The sequence below is a fragment of the Aspergillus costaricaensis genome (assembly GCF_003184835.1).
Source record: "Aspergillus costaricaensis CBS 115574 unplaced genomic scaffold BO79scaffold_4, whole genome shotgun sequence".
In the NCBI taxonomy this organism is placed as follows: Eukaryota; Fungi; Ascomycota; class Eurotiomycetes; order Eurotiales; family Aspergillaceae; genus Aspergillus; species Aspergillus costaricensis.
The window spans coordinates 819,912-840,385 of record NW_020291804.1 but is presented as its reverse complement, the minus strand read 5'-3'; the positions used below and the strand labels follow the sequence as shown (position 1 = coordinate 840,385).

At 44.7% G+C, this 20,474-nt stretch overlaps 8 protein-coding genes across 8 annotated transcripts; 6 read left to right on the top strand and 2 right to left on the bottom strand.

Annotated features, from left to right (window-relative positions):
- Positions 1-283: 283 nt before the first annotated feature.
- BO79DRAFT_207188 (putative Ras family GTPase (Rab4b)) lies at positions 284-2,086 on the top strand. Its single transcript, XM_025682128.1, has 4 exons — positions 284-422; positions 528-592; positions 671-705; positions 829-2,086. Exons 1-4 carry the CDS (start codon positions 360-362, stop codon positions 1,677-1,679), a joined length of 1,014 nt encoding a protein of 337 aa, XP_025543594.1. The 5' UTR covers positions 284-359; the 3' UTR covers positions 1,680-2,086.
- Positions 2,087-2,124: 38 nt separating this feature from the next.
- Positions 2,125-3,826, bottom strand: BO79DRAFT_188341 (NAD(P)-dependent alcohol dehydrogenase). Its single transcript, XM_025680589.1, has 3 exons — positions 3,588-3,826; positions 3,355-3,477; positions 2,125-3,290 (listed from the first exon to the last, which is right to left on the bottom strand). Exons 1-3 carry the CDS (start codon positions 3,612-3,614, stop codon positions 2,364-2,366), a joined length of 1,077 nt encoding a protein of 358 aa, XP_025543593.1. The 5' UTR covers positions 3,615-3,826; the 3' UTR covers positions 2,125-2,363.
- A 718-nt stretch (positions 3,827-4,544) lies between these two features.
- On the top strand, positions 4,545-7,029 carry BO79DRAFT_235341 (FAD-binding oxidoreductase). Its single transcript, XM_025684469.1, has 4 exons — positions 4,545-4,993; positions 5,073-6,347; positions 6,409-6,584; positions 6,658-7,029. The coding sequence occupies exons 1-4, from the start codon at positions 4,690-4,692 to the stop codon at positions 6,748-6,750; spliced, it is 1,848 nt and encodes a 615-aa protein (XP_025543592.1). The 5' UTR covers positions 4,545-4,689; the 3' UTR covers positions 6,751-7,029.
- Positions 7,030-8,689: 1,660 nt separating this feature from the next.
- Positions 8,690-9,773, top strand: BO79DRAFT_188334 (uncharacterized protein; the record flags this gene model as incomplete). The annotated part of the gene is made up of 2 exons (XM_025680588.1): positions 8,690-9,072; positions 9,115-9,773. The coding sequence occupies 2 exons, from the start codon at positions 8,690-8,692 to the stop codon at positions 9,647-9,649; spliced, it is 918 nt and encodes a 305-aa protein (XP_025543591.1). The 3' UTR covers positions 9,650-9,773.
- A 281-nt stretch (positions 9,774-10,054) lies between these two features.
- BO79DRAFT_284992 (WD repeat protein) lies at positions 10,055-13,193 on the bottom strand. Its single transcript, XM_025688306.1, has 3 exons — positions 12,747-13,193; positions 11,932-12,689; positions 10,055-11,867 (listed from the first exon to the last, which is right to left on the bottom strand). Exons 1-3 carry the CDS (start codon positions 13,061-13,063, stop codon positions 10,159-10,161), a joined length of 2,784 nt encoding a protein of 927 aa, XP_025543590.1. The 5' UTR covers positions 13,064-13,193; the 3' UTR covers positions 10,055-10,158.
- Positions 13,194-13,581: 388 nt separating this feature from the next.
- Positions 13,582-13,976, top strand: BO79DRAFT_138693 (DNA-directed RNA polymerase core subunit RPB10; the record flags this gene model as incomplete). Its single annotated transcript, XM_025678166.1, has 4 exons — positions 13,582-13,617; positions 13,676-13,734; positions 13,792-13,878; positions 13,934-13,976. The coding sequence occupies 4 exons, from the start codon at positions 13,582-13,584 to the stop codon at positions 13,974-13,976; spliced, it is 225 nt and encodes a 74-aa protein (XP_025543589.1).
- A 1,242-nt stretch (positions 13,977-15,218) lies between these two features.
- BO79DRAFT_56004 (uncharacterized protein) lies at positions 15,219-16,033 on the top strand. The gene is made up of 3 exons (XM_025689420.1): positions 15,219-15,565; positions 15,625-15,898; positions 15,996-16,033. The coding sequence occupies exons 1-2, from the start codon at positions 15,378-15,380 to the stop codon at positions 15,809-15,811; spliced, it is 375 nt and encodes a 124-aa protein (XP_025543588.1). The 5' UTR covers positions 15,219-15,377; the 3' UTR covers positions 15,812-15,898; positions 15,996-16,033.
- Positions 16,034-16,235: 202 nt separating this feature from the next.
- On the top strand, positions 16,236-18,148 carry BO79DRAFT_225054 (uncharacterized protein; the record flags this gene model as incomplete). The annotated part of the gene is made up of 3 exons (XM_025683712.1): positions 16,236-16,328; positions 16,401-16,520; positions 16,568-18,148. The coding sequence occupies 3 exons, from the start codon at positions 16,236-16,238 to the stop codon at positions 18,146-18,148; spliced, it is 1,794 nt and encodes a 597-aa protein (XP_025543587.1).
- Positions 18,149-20,474: the final 2,326 nt, after the last annotated feature.

Sequence of the window (20,474 nt, the reverse complement as noted above, 5' to 3'; positions counted from 1 at the left end):
ATTTGTAAATAAAAGACTGAAAATGAAGAATGAAAAGGACAAAACTCGCCGCTGAGGACCTCGGAGATATCGACATCCATAACTAGTATAATTTGTAGTCAATGGTTGCATAGATAAAGATAGAGCAGCTTGATAAGTGGATTAGTGGATAAGCCAGGGGCGTGGCAGGTGCCGGAATGCCGATAGTAGTTCTACCACTACTACTAGTACTTTTTACCCCGAGCCCGCATGAACGGCGAATCGTGGGCAAGTCCTTTCTACCAAGGTACCACCCGCCGTAGTACCTAGACTCTTCGCCGCCCTCCTTCTTTTACCCCTTTACCATTCAGCGGGCCATTAGATGGCTTGTTTCTGGCGCCATGGTGCGTCAAAGGAACCTCTCAAATGCTTCGTCGACTGCTTCTCTCCCCGAAAGTAATCAGGTATGTATGGCGGCGCTATCCCATCGTGTTGATCTTTCTCCGCCATCAGTGCGCCCGCTTCCATCATAAGGCCCCTTTCAATTAGCGGCATCTAATACCATGTAGGAGCTCGAGAGCATGTATGACTATCTGGCCAAGGTCATTCTTCTAGGGCCGAGCGGGGCGGGAAAGTAAGTCCTGATACTGAAGATAATGATCCGTGGCACCTCCTCAGGCTTCGTCGGTCACTGATATCTTCGCTATTGCAGGTCTTGCGTGTTACACCGATTTGTGAAGAGCGAATGTACGGTACCCTATCTCGGATTGGAACTCCATCACCCCCATCTACAAACCTATGCCAACCCTCCCGGTTTCCCACGCTCATTCCGGAGTTGGACGCGTTCGCTAATATGCCTTTCTACCTTAGGGCGAGTGCTGTCATCTCAAACGATTGGGGTTGAATTCTCCTCGAAGATCGTCAAATTAGGCACCGGGCCGCGACGAACACGGATCAAATTGCAGCTGTGGGATACCGCTGGAACGGAGAGGTTTCGATCTGTCTCCAGGTCGTATTACCGAGGAGCTGCAGGGGCCATTCTCATCTATGATATAACATCTCACGCGTCATTTGTCTCTCTTCCCACGTTCCTCATGGATGCACGTGCACTTGCTTCCCCCAATCTGAGCGTCCTACTAGCCGGTAATAAGTCAGACCTTGCCTCCGACTCCGTACCACCTTGCGATTCCCTTGACGACAATGCACGCCCACCTCCCACACCGTCTAGTACATCCAGCAAGGTGTCTTTCCCATTTGGATCAAGCGGCGGCTCCGTTCGCTCAAACTATGATACCACAACGAGAATGACGGCCACGCATGCACCTCACGGTCGTGAGGTCAGTACCGAAGAGACTTCGCACTGGGCGGCTAAGTCCAACATTCCTGTTGCAGTCGAGATCTCAGCTCTCACGGGTGAGGGCGTAGAAGAGCTCTTCAACCGGCTGGCCCGGATAATTCTCACAAAGATCGAGTTGGGCGAGATTGACCCGGACGACCCCCACAGCGGGATTCAATACGGTGACGGGGCTCTCTATGGCCATGGCACGAGCGATGGTTCCAGCATTCGAAGTCGCATGTCGCTCGACGACGGTGCTGTCCAATTACATCACAGACACTCAAGAAAGAATACTACTAACAATTGGAAGACTGGCATGAGGGAATGGGAAGATGTATTTCGCTTGAGCGATTCGCACCACAGGAGAGGTCGCGGCTGCTGCTAGTATTCTTTGGCCCGAGTTACCACTAATCAACAGCTTTGTTATTCGCGGTTTTCCTTTCATATGTTTTCCGGTGATTATACCCGACACTGGTCTCAACCTGCCACGATATACTGAGCTCACCGCATCTTGACTTTGCTTACAGAACGGCTGATCGGTTGTCCAAATTATGTCGTGGAAGAGCACTGCGTCATTTCGGCCGAAAGCTTACTTTGTTGACCTCTCATTATTTGTGAGGTGACTGAAGGCCAGTAGGCTTGGTTCGTGCAGCATGATACCCCCTATAGTCAAGCACTGTGACTACCATGTTCAATAAACGAGTTATTTGAGTTTGAATATGCATTCCAGAAGTTGATTGTTATCAACTGTTATTGCGGTGTGTTATCCAGCCAGCTATCCTCAAGAGCTTTGTTACGACTACTTCGGACGCACAGGCTTGTGATGGCCAAGTCATATCCAGCACAAACTGAAGCGGGGATATAGTTTCTCAAGATCACGAGAGATATGTTAAATGATCATATTTTCTGGACCGAACCAATTGCCTAAAGATGCCTCGCAGTTGACATCCTGTGATCCAAAAGGCCTCAAACCTGGAAGCCATCTGATAGGGAAGTAGAAAGCGTGAGGAATAACTGACGTCCAAAGCAACTGGTTGCAGTCTGCTATGTTGCTAATGTCTGACGAATTTTATGAATCGACACCACCAATAAGCGTTTTGATGCCCTTTCCAGCTTTAACCTCTTCGAATGCTCGCTCGGCATCCTCGAACTTGACAACACCCGTGATCAGTTCCTTCACGTTCACCTTTCCACTACCTACTAAGGAGACTGCAAGCTTGTAGTCACCACTCCCATAACGGAAGCTGCCCTTGACGTTCAGTTCTTTGGTGCAAGCCGCCATTATTGGGAAGGTAATTTCGCTTCTGCCCATACCGCCCTGGACATATGTTCCCCCAGCACGCAGAACGTGAATGCCTGTATGAACCGAGGGCTCCGCTCCTGAAGCGTCAATGGCAACATCTGCACCCGAGCCTAGATCATTTTCGGCTATTAACCGTTGAGCGTTCTCCAACGCCGCGGCTTTAGCTGGCTCAAACGTGGCCGTTGCTGCGTACTTCTTGGCAAAATCTAGCCTACCCTTCTGAATATCAACCGCGATAACCTTGGACGCACCGTAAGCCTTCGCCACAGCACAGCAGAGAAGTCCAACCGGGCCAGCACCGAAGACTACCACTGATTGACCCGGGTTTATCCCAGCCTGTTTGACGATATGGACGGCAACACTAAGGGGCTCCATAAGTGCACCCTCCTGTAGGGTGATGCTTTCAGGAAGCTTATAGCAAAAGTCTTCGGGCAGGACGTAATACTTGGCCAGGGTACCGTCGTATGGAGGTGTCGCTGCGAAAGCCATTTTCACACAGAGATTATATTTTCCCGCCTTGCATGGTTCGCAGCGGCGACATGGGATTCCTGGCTCCATCGCAACGCAGTCTCCTACCTTTAGACTGGTAACGGCAGAGCCAACCTTGCTGACAACACCGGAAGATTCGTGTCCCAGGACCATAGGATCCTTGACAACAAATTGGCCAATGGAGCCATGTTCCCAATAATGAACCTTGAGGATGAAAATATCCGACATGTCAGCTAGGCAGGCCTTCAATTCTTTTGGTGATACGCACATCACTACCACATATACCAGTGAACCTGACGTTCACCAGTACGTCGTGAGGATCTTTTATCTCTGGGATTGGCCGGTCTTCGAACTTGACGCGGTGTATTCCCTCAAGAACGAAGGAAAGATTCTGGTAGTGATTGAGGTCATTAGCGATCATTCAAATTGTGCCACTTTGAGTTCATGGTGGGTGTGATGAGCCACCATTGACCCTATAAAATGACTGTTTAATGCACTTACCTGAGCGCTGGTATTCTGGGTACTCATGATGGGCGAAAAGAAAGAGGCACACGGGAGAAAGCCAGCTGACTCGAGATGTTGTAGGAGGTAAGGCTCTTGAGCTGGAGTATGGCTAGAAAAACGAATATCGTCACTGAACTTTCAGCTTTCGAAATTTACGCTTTCTTTCCTTATTTATCCTTTTTCCCTCGGTCTTTTCTTAGTTTGCGGATATGTCGCCCTAGGGATTTTGTTGCTTCTGGATCCATCTTGGGTAGCTTGGTAGGAGGTATCGACGTAAGTACTAAGGTATGGGGTAGAGAGGGCGGGGTGGAAAGCCCTTCATTGGTCCAGAATTAACCGGCGCAGCGCCAAATTTACCCGGAGAAGGCAGCTGACCGGCTATATTGATTAGTAAGTATTTCAGGTGGTATAACGTTAGTTAATACTAAAAAGTAGTTAGTTTACCTAGCCAAATATACTCTTCAATGCTCGGGTGTAGAATAATTGGCAAACTAATTTCTACCACGGGCTGGTCAATGGACTGGTTTACTCGGTCCATAATCATCCAATGACTGAGGGAAATGCGCTACTCAGTACACTCCAATAATTATGGTTGGCACAATCTAACGGGCTGACGTGCAGTAGATTGACTTACAACTAGTACGAAGTAGTACCGGGCATTCAAATGAAGGACTGCGTGTAGGTAGTCCTATTGGTATGTAATGAAGCGAGTATGGCCTATTCCGACTATATTGCAACTCAATACATTATTCGGGTAGCTTAATAAAAGAATGCCTTGCATACGGGGTAGTAGAGAGTGCCTTGGCTGGTAAACTATCTGATTAGGAACTACTTTTTTAGCATTTTGTAGATGAGCTACCGCAGCGCAGCCTTACCGCATTAAGCTTAGTCCAACTTAGCTAGCAATCATTCCAATCCACCATCTGTTCTACCATCCATCCATCAATCCGGATACTCATGTTCCTCCGTCTCCCAGTACCGTCGGCCAGCCTCTCCCTCAGTTCTCATAGTTTGCGCCTGGCTTGATTGCGGATCCATCTGTTTACCACGCGATGGTTTCACCTTAGAAGATTACTGTCTTAACAAGGGTCCCTCTTCCATGCTATCTGTCGCCGGTTACCCCATCATGATTAGAGCCGATTCTTACCTTCGTTCGCGGGGCGCCATGCGCGTTCTTCTCCCAAGGGCCGGGTGCTACTTCAGCCATCCGCTATGCTTAGGATCTCAGAGGAGAGGCTTGCAATGGTCCGTTCCCCATCGCGCCGATGAGAAACCTCAGTCTTTCAAGCATCAATTATACGAAAGTACACAGCAACGCCTCAAACGTGAGCGTGCTGAACAGGAACGATATTCACAGTTCCAGTCCCAATCCCAGGGCAGTCGCAACGCGGCGTTGATGTTCGGTATGTCTAATGCCCGAGGCCCGCTCCATAAACATCTCTGGAGCTCTCCAGACCTTGATTGCTGATGTCATTGTGCTAGCATTGGCCTTCTTCTGCACTGGGGCTTACTATCTGGGCTCTTTGAAACCTGCTGAGCTTCCCACTTCGTCAACAAGCCCCGTTTATGATATACAGTCACCGCGACATAACGTTTCTCCCTCAAATTTACAGGCTGCTTGGGCGGACTTCGTTGAAATTTTAGGGAAAGACAATGTTTCCACACAAAACGCCGACTTGGATATGCATGCGGGTTCCGACTGGTCTTCCTACGCCCTGAAAGAGGGAGAAAGACCGTTCCTCATCCTCTACCCATCTACTACGGAGGAGGTATCTCGGATCATGAAGGTTTGCCATCAACGGTTAATTCCAGTAACCCCCTACTCAGGCGGTACCAGCTTGGAGGGCCATTTTGCGCCCACGCGGGGTGGTGTATGCATTGATTTCCGTCGTATGGATCGTATTCTGGGTCTCCATAAGCAGGATCTAGACGTCGTGGTCCAGCCTGCCGTTGGCTGGGAGGAGCTGAATGAACATATCGCTCAGGATGGTCTTTTCTTTCCCCCGGATCCGGGCCCTGGTGCTATGATCGGTGGCATGATTGGCACGGGCTGTTCGGGAACCAATGCCTACAGGTATGGCACTATGCGTGATTGGGTGCTTTCTTTGACGGTAGTGCTTGCCGACGGGACCATCATTAAAACCAGGCAACGTCCACGGAAGTCGAGCGCTGGTTACGATCTTACAAGACTCTTTATTGGAAGTGAAGGCACCCTCGGTCTGGTGACCGAGGCTACGTTGAAGCTGACGGTCAAACCTAAGAGCCAAAATGTCGCAGTCGCGAGTTTCTCGACAATACAGAATGCAGCAGAGTGCGTGACTCGCGTGGTGGAAGAAGGCATCCCAGTAGCTGGGGTCGAGATCTTGGATGACGTGCAGATGAAGTGCATCAACGAAAGTCAGTCCACCAGCCGACACTGGAAGGAAGCGCCTACCATATTTTTCAAGTTTGCGGGTACGCCTGTTGGCGTCAAGGAGCAAATAAACATGGTGCAGAAGATTGTTTCTTCTACTGCGGGTCGGTCCTTCGAGTTTGCCCGAGGTGAGAGCGAAATGCAAGAACTCTGGAGCGCCCGGAAACAAGCACTTTGGAGCGTTATGTCTATGAGGCGAGGTCCTGAAGACCACGTTTGGACGACTGATGTAGCTGTCCCTATAAGCAAATTACCCGAAATCATCGAGGCCACCAAACAAGACATGACTGAAAGTGGGTTGTTGGCGGGAATGTGCGGTCATGTCGGAGATGGCAATTTTCATGGTATGGATACCTCCCTTTCAATACCCCCATGCCAATTGGAATGAGCTCTAACGCGCGGCAGCGATAATCCTCTTCAATAAAGACGAGAAAGCAACAGCCGAGGCTGTGGTTCATCGGATGGTAAAGCGGGCTGTTGAACTAGAAGGTACAGTTACTGGCGAGCACGGAGTTGGTCTCGTCAAGCGGGATTACCTGCAACATGAACTAGGGGAGTCTACAGTGGATGCTATGCGCCGGGTGAGTAGCCATACATCCATGTTCCGCCATAACACATGAAACTCGTACTAATGCAGGGTTCTACGCCCCGTAGCTCAAATTAGCTTACGACCCCCTTTGCTTGCTCAACTGCGATAAAGTTGTGCGGGTTGAGCCACCGGCGCCAGGTGAAGTTAAGGAATGGTAAGCACCCAAGTCAATCTCCTGATAAGCCAATATCTACTTGGTTTCAGACAGATACGCATATAGCATGGTAGTGGACAAATAAACATCCCATCTTGGCCTCAGTACTATCGTCTATTGTCTTCTGCCACCTTCGCTAAGAAAAGAGAGCGCGCGTGCGAAAGAGAAAGAGAGGGATTGAGGGAGGGTTGCTTTCTGGCCTAAATATACTCATATGGATATCGGTCCTCCATGTAGCCTGCTTTTGTACCTTTGCGATGGTCAGTATAGGTACTCGCTTGTCACGTTGCTTTATTGTTGCCCCCTCGTCAGAGTATAATACGCGCGATACAAATCCGATTGTTGCAACGCGACCCGTTCATAGGTTACTTATAGGATGTATCTTTCCCTTGAGTGTCAGGTTAGTGCAACCAAGTAGTAGATACTGCCTCGTCTCCAGGCGTACAAGACAGTACTAGTACTTCGAAGCCCTATGCTGAAGGAAAGGGAAAGTGCAAGTGTAGATCGTTGGTCTGTCCCGGTCGGGAACCTGACGAGTCGGTCTAGACGTAATCAGCACTACATAGTCAGTATACCTACATGATCAGGTAACTAACTACTAGTTAGTTATAACTCTCATCTCTATACATCGTATTCCCTTCTAGACAGTTACCTAACTGCTCTGAGCTCATCTCATCATTATCATCACTAATAACCTAGCTAACTTAATTATTATGATCATCTCATGATTAGCTAACTATCCGAGGACGTGCAAAATTCAAATATCAGCCCGTCGTTCGGAAGAGCCGGCTAGTCGAGTTGTAGAAACGCCTCCGCAATCCGCATGCGTCGCGCCGACTTCACCGCCGCCTTCCCAGATTTAGAATTCCCTCCACTATTTACCTCACTACTACCACTACTACTGCGAACTACCACCATCACGTCTCCTAGCCTCTTCCTTCTTCCTTCCTCCTCCTCCTCCTCCTCCTCCCTCGCCCATCTCTCTCTCTTTCTCTCTCTCTTTCCCCGCTTCCCTCCCCCCTCAATATCTCCTACTTTTCTTCATCTTACCCTTCAAACATACAACCCCTCCAACCCCCGGGTACTTGTTGCAGTTCCTTTATCTCCTCTTACTCCCTTGCCTTTTTCGACGGAGATGCCTGATATCGACACCGATCACCATTGCTTTGCCTCTTAAAGACTTGCTTCGCCGGCTCATCTATTATCGTACTGGTCTCGTCTTACCCTCACGCTCTCTTGGAGTTTTGAAGGGTTCGAGTGTCTGTTGTTGACTTTCATATTGTACTTACCGTATTTCATCGCTGCCATTTCACCCTGTCATCAGGATTATCCATCTTTCTATTTCGTACTACCTTTCTCTGCGACCAAGTGTCTTGGTGTGTCTGTTTTTTTTTTGTTACATTTCAGCCGACAATGCATTGCGTAAGGAACCACTGAACTCTTTTTCTCTTTTTCGCTTCTGTTAGTGGCTTGGAAATCGAGACAACCGGCTGTCTCAGTGAGTTAACTTGTGACTGGCTCATACGGCACTTCCGAAGACGACTTCTACGAACTTCAGTTGCATCCTTCGCTCCACGTTTTAGGACCAAGCGACCGGTCCGTTTGGCCGCAGTTATTCTCGTTCAGTGAGCCTGAAAACAGTCCAGTTTACAGGATCGGATAGGGTCGCATCGCAATGAAGATAAAGTCCTGCCTCACTGATCTTCCTATTTCAGCGATTCTGAGAGTTGCACGCCTCCACTGATTGCACCTGGAAGATCAAGTTCACCATAAGGGAAGGGTGTTTCTCTTGATCTCGTCGAGCAAACTCGCCTAACTGTGTTTACTTCAACGAGCCGTCTGGAAGATTCGTATCGATTATATATCCATAACTACTACGTTGGGTGCTTAGGCTGGCTTTATCATCATTGTCATTGTGAAAGTACGAGTCAGCGAGGATTAAAATGCCGCGAATGCCCTTACTCAGGAAAGCATCATATGGTGGCTCATCGCCGACCACAGTCGACCTTTCGCGGTCATCATTCGAACAGGAAGGCTTAGGCATTTATGCGAAATACGACAAGGCATCAGTTGGGACTGAAACGATTAGCCATCCTCCCTCGGGGAAAAGCCCCTCGGCTTTTTATCGTCAATCTACAAGTGCAATGTCCCAAGCGTCCACAGCCAGCAGTTCGGCCATGAATAAACCAGGCTCACAATATGTTCATCCCATGCGTCTCGCTCCACGTGCTTATACGCCACCATTAAATCAATCGTGCCAAGCATCCATACTTGAGAGCGATGATTCTCCCAAGGATCCATTTGCGGGGAGCAATTCCCCGACACAGTCAGGATTAGAGTCCTTCAAGCCGGGCACAACCAATCTAAGCAAGACACCCCGACTATCGTTACAGACTCATGATAGCTCTTCCACGAGGTCCCCTGGGGTTTCTCAGACGAATATAACCGGCCGTTCATCTTTCGGATACTCACGAGACAACGGAAGCACCTTGGATACAACGTCACCGGTATCTAGGTCATCTTTGGATTTTGTTTTCCGATCTAAGACGCGTACGAGCATGGATCCTATAGCTCGGGCGGCTACGGTACAAGCAGCACGTCAGGCTTTCGAAGAGAAGGAGGCAGCTAAAACATGGAGGTTTGAGGCTCAACAGATGAAGGCAGAGGAAAAGCAAACAAAGCAAAGGGGAAAACAGCATCTGCAGACCAGGCTCACTGGTGATGACGTAGATCTGGAGGACGGACAAAAGGAGGTATCTGACAAGCCGCAACCTTCAACTTCGCAGTCAGAATCATGCCCAGAGACCTGGAGATCACAACCTAAAAATACATGGGTGCTCTTTTTAACGTGGTTACGAACTAGGATCTTCAAATTGCGAAGAAGGATTCGAAGATTAGCGTGAAGTTGATCTAGGTATGTGATATGATCTTGTTTATGATTACATATACAAAGCACTGGGGCATATGTGCCAGTGGTGTACAGGGCTACTCCTACTCCCTACTAGTAAGAATTTTAGGTATCTCAAGATAACGCATGCTGCCGGGATACTCTGATAATCTCATTCCATTCGCCTCAGTCTCCCCCCGCTATACTTATATATATAAAAATGTGATTGGAAATGGAAATGAAATTAAATATGACACAACATATATAATAACTATACAAACGATAGAACAGAATGCAACGGAGGGAAATGGGGGAGATAATGAACTGTTGCGAAGACCCAGCAGAACCCCAGCGAAGTTTGTCCAGCATAAGTGAAAGTAAGCACCGAACAACATACTGAAGTATGCCATCATAACTCCTTAAGGAGCTGAGCAAGGACGTGAAATTACAGTTTTGAATATGTAGAGCAACGTAACGATGTAAAATCATAGTCTGTCTCAAGATTTATTTCCTGATTAACTGAAACTAACTAGAAAGAGCATCTACCACATTGCGGAAGATCATGTTGGCGGGGGGCATAACGAAGGGCGGCGCATCACCGAAGACGTTAGCCAGTTCTTTCTGCTGAATTTGATTGTCCGAGCCAGTACTAATGTGCTGTGGATCTTGAGACTTCCCACGACCATGCTGGCCGAACAGATTTCCAAGTCCCGAGTTAAGGTGAGAACCAAGGTCACGCGAATGACCATTGCTCTGGAAGCTCTGATCGAGACGGCCAATCCGCTGGACGTTGGCCGCAACATCAACAACAACATAATCGCTCGAGTGCATAGCCGATAGTAAGGCAACTGGATGATGCCCAAGGGTGGTTTCCGACAGCAACGCTAATGTGGGAACATCGTATACCTGTATAGAAGATCGGATCATACGGCTCTTCTTTGAATGCTGATGATTCTGTGGGCACTGTACTGACACAGCGAAGGTATTAGTCTCAGAGCTTGCAGCCAGCAAACGAGGCTGCTTGGACGAAACGCTTCCGGACCCAGGCAATTTGACTGCCCTGACAATATCATCAACTGTATCCCATACGGAGACTGCCTCTTGGGATGCTATAACAAGATTGCACCCGACAAACGCAGCCGCGCAGGGCATGCCCTTATATAAACCGACTCTGCTGTAACGGACGCTGCAATTTTGCGCATCGATTAATATAGCAAGTCCGGAGTTGAGGCATGCATTGGATCCCAGGCAGACGGCAAGAACAGACCCATCCTGAGAAAATTCTATGGAAGCTGCACCTAGTGAGTGTGCCATGCCGACATCGATGTAAGTTTTCAAATCAATGGCTCTCCGACATTTCCAGGTTTCCATAGGCTCTTCTGGGTTGTCAGATTTTAAGCCACTGCGCTGCCTAGTACTCGGGCACCAAAAACGCAAGACTGCATCTGAACCAATGGTCGCAAACTCCGCGCTGTATGCCCGTACTGCAACATCCAAAACACGCACGGAACCTTTGTCACAGAAATGGGGTCCGTCAATTCGGGTAACCAATTCCCACAGGTTGGAAGTATTGTTCCATCTCCAAAACTTCAGGAAAGTTTCCTGGAAGCCATCCGAAGGATGATTATTTCCTGAATCCCCATGATACAGCGCTTGCATGTCTCGTATGTAGGGGCTCCAACTGTCGACGGTGGCCATCCATTTACCATCGTTGGAAACACTGATGTGGGTAACGTCCGGAGTAACTATGTGAGAGCCATCAGGGCCAATCTTCAACGTAGTCGCGTTGGTGCGTGCAAGAGCTTGACGGGAAATATGGCTGTTGGTACGGATATCGTAGGTTTGAAGCATGGAGGCATTGACCAGGGGGTGACTTTCCTGAGTCATCTGACGAGAGGCGGGGACAGCTATAATAAGGTGATCGAGGTTCTGTGGATGCATTGCAGCAGGAACACACTCGAACAGGGGCTGGTCTTCAGGTGAAATCTTGCCATGAGCCTTTGCAGTTTTGGAACACAGCTGCAACCCTGTTATGGTAGAGAAAGGTTGTAATTCTCTCGCTGACAGGACAATAATCGAGTTGTCCGCTAATTTGACGGCATATAGATTCCCGCTTGTAGATATAACTATGTTGCCGATCGGAGACGAAAGATGAGGCAAAAATTGTTTTCTACCGGTGTCCAGCTGCCAGAGCACCATGACCGATTCATGGCCACCTGTTATGATGTAGTTTCCTTTCGTTGAACAGGTTCATCAGTGAAATTGTCTCTATCTTGATGTTCTGGTTGGGAGACCTACCATCCTTAGACCAACGCACGCTGTTCACAGAACTCCTATGCCAATGAAGGCGCCGAGGAGTGAGGTTTCTTTCATGTTGACGACCTCCCTCATCCTTGACAAAACGCAGGATGTCATAGTATATGAGAATAGAACCATTTCGTTCACCTAAGACTAGATCGACCTTTTCCGCATGATCCCGATCTTTTGACCCCTGCGCTCCAGGGCGATTCGACGCTGTGTATTGCCGAACATCAATGCACATGACGCTGACAGGCAAGTTGACCTCTTTCCAGATATAACGAACAGAATCGGAAGGCTGAACAAGCCCTGTCCAGCCGAAAAACACATGCCGGTCGCTGTATGCTACAATAAATTGGCCTTGGCATGCAACCTTGAGGTTAGTGATCTGAACATGTGTTTCGAGTATAATCATGTACTGTGAGGCGTCGTTAGGGGAGGCATTGAGCGCGATCACACGTTTTCCATCCTTGCGTTCCAAAATGAAAAGCAATAGATCGTTCCCAGAATCACTAAGGCACACGTCGACAGAAATCGTCTTGTGACCTACTTCCCAAGACGAGCATTGTTCGCCAGAGAGCCACTCCCACTTGGTCACAGAACCGCTCAACGTAAACACATAGAGGAAGTTTGGGTTTGCCGGAGAGAGTTTATATCCAGTTATGCTATCTCCAGCTGTTGATGGAAGTGTTCGAAGAAGGCGCGAAGTCGCAAGAGAATAGACATGGACTGCAGTCTCGAGTCCAAGGAGGAGATACCTAACATGGAGAGGAGCTTAGAAAACTTTTCAGTTGCATGGTAGGCATTCAACTTACTCGTCATCACTCGTAAAAATTGGATCTAGGTTGCTGTACTGACCAGCTACCATGCTGGTAGACGACCAAGTTTCATATTGCGGTTCGCTTTTCTGTACAGTAGACATAGAGCGGGCTAATGTACACTGCTCTTCGACCCCATGCTTTTCCTTTGAGTTGCTTGTGGCCGGCGTGTGCGCCTTATTGATATCGTTCTTGCTTTGTGATGTGCGACGTCGCTTGACTCGTGTATCGTCAATCTGCATTGTCTTTCCTAAAGCCGCATCGCCAACTCGGGATCTCTTTGACGGTCGTTTTGGGTCTTGAGTATTGCGCATTGGTAAGTTGATATGGAGGAAAAGGCAGAAATCTATAAAAAATCCGATGAATTGTGATAAAGGCTTAAAGACTCCAAGGCTCCAATGTTAATCGTCCATACACTGGCGTAGTAGGGTCGATAGTGTTGATGACGGCCTGGCCTACAAAATTCCAGTCCCGTTGTCTACTTTTTTTTTTTTTTATCATCCTGTCAGGTGCGGTCATTCCCTTTGTAGAATAGCGGTAATTTAACACTAAGAAACAGTAATATATGCGGTATTTTTGGTTCTAGAAAAGCAACAAGTGGGGCTGCGGTCTAGTGTTTGTTCAATCGGAGCACGTCTCGGGCAATTTGATGGCAGACAAAAACTGCACTCATTGTCTTTGGCGAGTACCAGCAATAAGGGACCAAGACAGAAACATCAATTCCTACCTTTCTCCGGCTGTCAAGATTCCAAACGCTTTCTGATAAATCTGACTCCTCTATACTTAATTTACCAACAGGAAACGTTTTCTACGGAAGAAACAATCAGACCAAATGATCATCCCCGTCCGCTGTTTTTCTTGCGGCAAGGTACGTGGCACTTGATACCCTATTGCGCTTCTCGAATCTCATGCAACGTAAATTCCAGGTTGTCGGAGATCTCTGGGAGCGCTATCTCCAACTTCTTGATGAGGGTATACCCGATGGGTAGGTATTGGTAGTCGAATTTCTAACTATGGCGACAAACTAACTGGAGCTTGAAAGTGACGCCATGGATCAGCTTGGATGCAAGCGGTACTGTTGCCGCAGAATGATTATGACTCATGTCGATTTGATAGAGAAACTCCTACGGTAAGTGAACCCCTGGCTGGAAGTACATGCACGTGGGAACTCATATTTTCAATAGGTATAATCCTACTGAAAGAGACCGGGCGAAGAACCAAATATGAACAGGAGCTTTACTCGCACATCCATAAGTGGGGGAATATCTCTGTTGCTTCCTCATATGGTGCAATCAATACATTCACGACCTTGTACAGAACCAGAATCCACTGCCAGAGATCGTTGGCCTGAATGGGTTGTTTGCTTGCATGGCATTGCTAGAGGATGGACGGTCTATATGTTTCATCTTTCTTCTCTCTTTTGCCACCTCACGCTTTGCTTGGTTTCTTCCTGAACTTCATGAAGTGGTCAGCGTTTGATTTGGAGTCATATAACGTCTTGCCAGCTCTATCACGGTGTGACACATGTTAACCGAAGTCTTTGAGCACGCTGATTGCACTCATACTTATGGCTATTTCTCTGTCTGCGGGTGAAGAATAGCTACATATCCCTGCGCTCGGCGGCTTGGGCCAAATTTGGTCTCATGGGTCAAATATGTTCGAGTACGGAGTAGCGATCATGTATATCAGAGCAGCTAAACTTTCATTATCGACTTCACGGTTTAATCGAACGATATCTATGAACCGCGGGGGCCAGTATGGCAATCTTTTAAGCCTAGTGATTATATACATTGTTCAAGTACCACTGGCAGGTTACACTGGCTGGGCTGTAGGCAAAGCTCATCTCAGAATGGCATCTGGCCTGGTCTGAAACAGTACTACTAGTGCCTATCGACCGCAAATACTCGTGATTAGCGGGAGGACGAATGAGATCAATCGCTGCGTGAACTACCGGCCAAAGCTCTTAATATATCAGGTGCTCCGGGCTGATAAGCCATGTAAGTGCGCACGGCGGGATCTTTAGAGATAAGAGGTGGAGCCGTATAGCTACTGCGTGATAGTCTAAGTCAAACCTAATCAAACAGGTGTGCCTTCTTGCGCCGTGCTTCGCTCACTGTCCGTCTCTGATTTGTCGAGTGTAAGTAGTACTGCAGTCCCGATACTTCTCCTGCCAATCGCATAACGAAAAGGCACAGGGCACAGGGTGCAAATACCAGGAAACCGCGCCATAGGGCAGCTGTCTGTTGTTCTGTTCACATGATGGTGGGCTAAATACAAGATACTACGGAGTACAATAGGCTAAGATCGTAAGTGCGTGTGGAAGCGCCGAGTAGTACGACCCCATAACATCCATTGTACACGGACCAATAATAAGCCGGGGTACCCCACCATAGTACTACTTACTACACCTACAACTAGTACTTATGGCCAATGGCTGTTTGTTATCTAATGCCTTGGTCAAAGGTCACGATTTGTTGCTCATCATCACACTCCAGCGGCTATTTTCCAGTACTGGTTAATGATATGCTTCGTATGCTCTCAATAAGATTGTGTTTTGTGTTCTTGTTTGTCAGTTCAAAACCAAGGGACTTCTAAAAATTAAATCATTGATAATTCGTTATCCCTCGAATGCCATCTATCCAGCCAATACAAAGTGGTCTAGGCGGAGCAAGCACTCGAACCGTACATATCGTTGCCTTTGCATGCTTGTCTTGGGTGATAATCCGAAAAGATCAGGGCAATCAATATGTGTGTGCCACATACGAATTTACGGTAGCAATGAAGGGGCTGGAAAGCCTGTACCTCGTACATGATAGGCCTACCAACTAGCCTCATGCATAGCGTATCACAGGCTAAGCTCACTAGGAACAGGAAGCGCGGTACTATCAGGTATTATAGAGCACCCTTCAGTGAGGATGAGCTCAACCCCGCTGGCGTTAGTCAACCAACCGACAGCACGGATACTAACTAATTACTATTTACCTTCATCCGCCTCCACTAAGCTTGGACTCCTATGCGCCATGAGTCGATCTCAACTCGGATTGCTAAATCAATCATCATAGGCCACAACATGATTATCATTCTGACTCCCTTCTACGAGGATTGGACATTCATTGCTCGTATCTTGCTTCGCGAATAGTCTTCAAGATGTAAGTTATAAAACACGTTGCCAACCAATATCTATGTTAATCATTCCAGGCCCGACGGAAGTATAAGCAGCTCATCTGACGAAGGGGTAAAATACAGTGAAGAGTCACCTTCAAGACCCAAGCAACCTAGCCACACTAAAAAGTCGGTCGTCAATGATATTCACATATCTGACACTCGACCTAAAGCAGTGCCTCCGACAGCAACAACCCAGTCGTCGCACACACCCAATACCACTAAAACTGAACTTACAGTATGTGCAAGTTTCTCCGACGCAAGAGTGATTAGTATAAATCCGAATTTTACATTGACTTTAGATGTGTTGGTAAGATACAGCCAATGAATGCGGTTTCCAACAGCAGCCCAACAAAGTCGGATGAGGACGAGCCTCCAAAGTCTGTGATACATGCACCTACTGGGTTCGGCGAGTTTGTGAGTGACCACCATCCAATGCACCTCATCGGCTGTGTGAACTGCACGGTTAACTATAGTTGGTATAAACAGGTAAATGGCGTGCAATACTTTAGCAGCCCTTCACAGTCAGAGTCAGATGGAGCAGAGACCTTAGCATCAAACGTGGTGGCACCTCCTTCCGTGAGCACTGGACCTGAACAGTCGGCCAAGGTACTGATCCTCTGGTCATTGTACATGGATGTACTGACGGGCATCAGGAGAATCAATATGGTCCGACATCACCACCGCCGCTGACTACTACATCTATTCAACCAGCCAGAGACTGGTTTGAACGAGCAACCCCACGTGCACAAACAAGGCAGGAGTTCCTCGACATTGGTAAATATGTCCATTCCACCAGTCATAAAGTATCAGAAATGGCCGTAAATCACTGCGAGGAACAGCCATTATTCACCAGGCCCTCGGTCAATAGAGAACTGGCTTCCACAAGAAATGCGAATGCTGAAGAGGCTGGCCAACATACAAATGGGAAACCCGAAAGTCACCACTCACAAGTTGTACAATTTTCTGATGAAGAATCAGAGATTCGTGCTTTACAAGCAGCTCTGGCTGAATGCTGGGCTCTGTGCAATACACTGGCAACGCTAAGCTCCATACACCGTGAACGTCAAGGATGCACTGTGGATACTCGGGAGGACGTCTGGAGATCGTGCTGGCGATTGTGCCAGGAATTGTACGACAGTCATAATGATGATCGTGCACCGCAAATCAACCCAACGCTTGGCCTTTGCAGAGACTTCTGCCAAACACTATTCGAGACCCGCGTCAGAAACGACGAGAATGCCGATTCTGTTCTCCGTGTTAGCTTCGAGCTGAACAATCATCTGTACAATACACACGACCGTAACCTCCCAGATGCTTTCAGAGAAAGAACCTTGGACTTCTACATCACTATATGTCACCGCCTGATGAAACAAAGGACACTTGTATCAGAAACAGACTCCCTTTTGAGCGCCTGCTGGTCCCTAGCAGAAATGCTTTTCAGCATACGTCAGAGTATCAAAGAAGGTAAAAGGCTAGGTGAGGAATTGCTTGGTTCTGCAGTTCAGGCTTGTTGGGAACTATGCGATATCTTCCGTGAAGGTTGGACTCAACGTACTCTTCGAAACTCTGATCGAGGTACACCCCGGCCAAGTCAAGCAACCTTTACTACGCAGGTCGTTCAAAAACCGAAACCGTTGGACTCTGGTTCGGTTGATGAGTTGATAAATCAACAAGGAAACCCCGAGACACCAACAACAATATTCGACGATACCGCAACCGTGTCGCCCGATGACGCACCAGTACAGAATATCTTCGTCTTGGGCCAAGGCCCAGGTCAGTCTTCGCACGCCTGGTCGTCTAATTCGTCTAATATTTCGGGTCAAAGCCAGTCTTCAGAACAAACATCTTCCACGCAGACGGTGAAGACATCATCCCGGGATCCAAACCTGGCATGTGTTCGGATATTAGTGACCCAGGCCGCAATAAATAGCGGATTCCAGCGCGTCGGGCCACATAGTTTTCCTTCATTCGTCAAGTCTCTTTCTTCGGACGCGTTTGGGTCCATGCCATGGCAGGTTGCACTCCTGAAGAATTACAAGCAATTGGTAGCATTCGATCCGACATTTAGGAGTGTGGGTCCCTCAGCTAGAGCGGGTGCAGCTGATGTGGCATGCGCTGTTGAAGTGATGATGCAGAGCGGGCAACATCTTTGGCTGCGCGATCTTTACCGTCTCGTGTTCGGATTTCACATCGAGGAAGCAGTAAGCCGGAAAGGTATGATGCTTCAAGTATAGCTGTTCGGCCCATATACTTCCACACGTTGTCTGTTGTGCTGGTAACGTCCGGGTTCAGTTGCGTGCTCTCCATATGTCCGGCAAGCCTGATATGATTTAAAATATATAAAAAATTTAGTACGAAATATTTTATTTATATGATTTTATAATCTGTTTTATCTTTTACAGGATCTTTCTATATAAATCATTATTGACATTAGTCCAGTGCTACTAGACTAAGAGTATAATACTATACATCTTTTATTATTACTATTAATAAATCTATCAGACAAGATATATATATATATATATATTTATTTATTACAGGCTACAAGAATTAATGGATCTTAATCCTTCTAACTTATTTCAGTAAGAAATAATTGAGAAATATTTTATCTAAGACAACTATTAGTAATTACAATTCTAACCAATCATAATTGTTTACAGCCAGACTGATAATTGAAATAAGGAATGAATCTGCTAATATTCATTTATAATATCAATTACTTTATTACAAGATATGATGGCGAGCGACATGACTGAGATATATAACATAGTTTTTATCTACTTTATTAATTACATGTAATCTTATTTATTTATTGTAATTATTTATATATATTTCTTTATATTTGTGATAGAATAACCCAGCTATCGAGGTCAAGGTCATCGGAATAATATATTGTAGTAGTTATAAGAGTTGTAAGATTATTAATAACAATTCTATACTTCTCTAATATTTATAAGATGCTGATTATTTTGTGATAAGCTATTATTTTTTTAAAAATTAGTTTATTTTATGGATATAGACTATCTTTATTATTACTAGATAAATATATAATATTTTATAGCTAATTTCTTATTTAATTAACAGACTTTTTATCCTGATAAGTAGATCTTATTATATTCTAATCCTTTTTATTTTAATTATTTAATAAAGATGCTACTTATCAAAAATAATAAAAAATAAAGTTTTTTTATAATTAAATTAATCTAGAATTATCCCTGAATACTGTTTCTATTATTAAGAAAATCTAATAATTAGAAGACCATGTTTATCAGTTAAATCAAATAATTTTTAAAAAAAATATTATTAAGGCACTACCGATCCTTCTTTAAATTAGAAACGAATAAGAGAAAGATTAAGTTTAAGAATATTTTTTGTTTTATTTTAAATTTTAATCTTTAAAAATATCAAGAAAAGATTACTAATTTAAAATATATATTTAAAAGTATTTTTAAAAAATATTTATTAGAGAAATATAAAATTCTTTTTATTATTAATTATATAAAGTTATTATACAGGCAAAGATAGTACTATATTATTAATAATAAAAATTTTTAAAAAATCTATAAAAAATAAAACTTTAATTCAAAGACTAAATCTTTATAATTAATTTAAAATATTATTATTTAAAAATTAATATTATAATTTGATTTAAATAGACTCACCAGCGATATAGCCAGGATTTAAAAGAATTTTATATTTATCTTAATATTTTAAAGTGATACTTTCCTCGCCAGACAGAGAAGAAAGAAATTTTATTATATTTTATTAAATTATTATTAAATTTAAATTATTATATTTAAAAATATATTTTATATTTATTAAAAAAATAAAATAAAATAATGGCTATTACTACTCACTATTATAAAATATAAAAAAATAGAGGAAAGTATAAATAAAATAATAATTAATTTAATAACTATAAATTATATAAATACTTTTAAGAGAATACTAATAAACTAATTAAAAAAGATATCTTGAATGAAAAGGAAAATCTTATCAGAAAAAATAGTAATTAATTATAATATTTTATATATAAAAATATTTAATATTTTATAAATTAATATCTTACTAACAGCAAGAGGATTTAATCTGCTAGAACTTATTAATTTTTATTAAATTTAAAGAAAAAAGTAGAGAAGTTACCTATAATTTTATTTTTTTTATTTATAGTAGGAACTATATATTATTTTTATAATTTTATTTATATTTGAAACAGCCTTAAAATCTTTATGGATCAAGATAACTATAGTGAAGTGGATTTTATTAATTATTAATTTATTAAAGCTTATAATTTTTAATATATTTTAATTATTATATCTAGAATTAGAGCTATTAACTAGATTATTATTTTTATTTATAATGTATAAGAAATTTTAATCATTATTATTAATTTATAAGAGAGCACCTGTATTTTTAAATAATATTATATAAAAATTAATCAGGATTTCTATATTGACTTATTAGCATAGAATTATCTATGGTAGTTTAATATATTATTTATTTTATTTATTTTATTTATTTTATTTATTTTATTTATTTTATTTATTTTATTTATTTTAT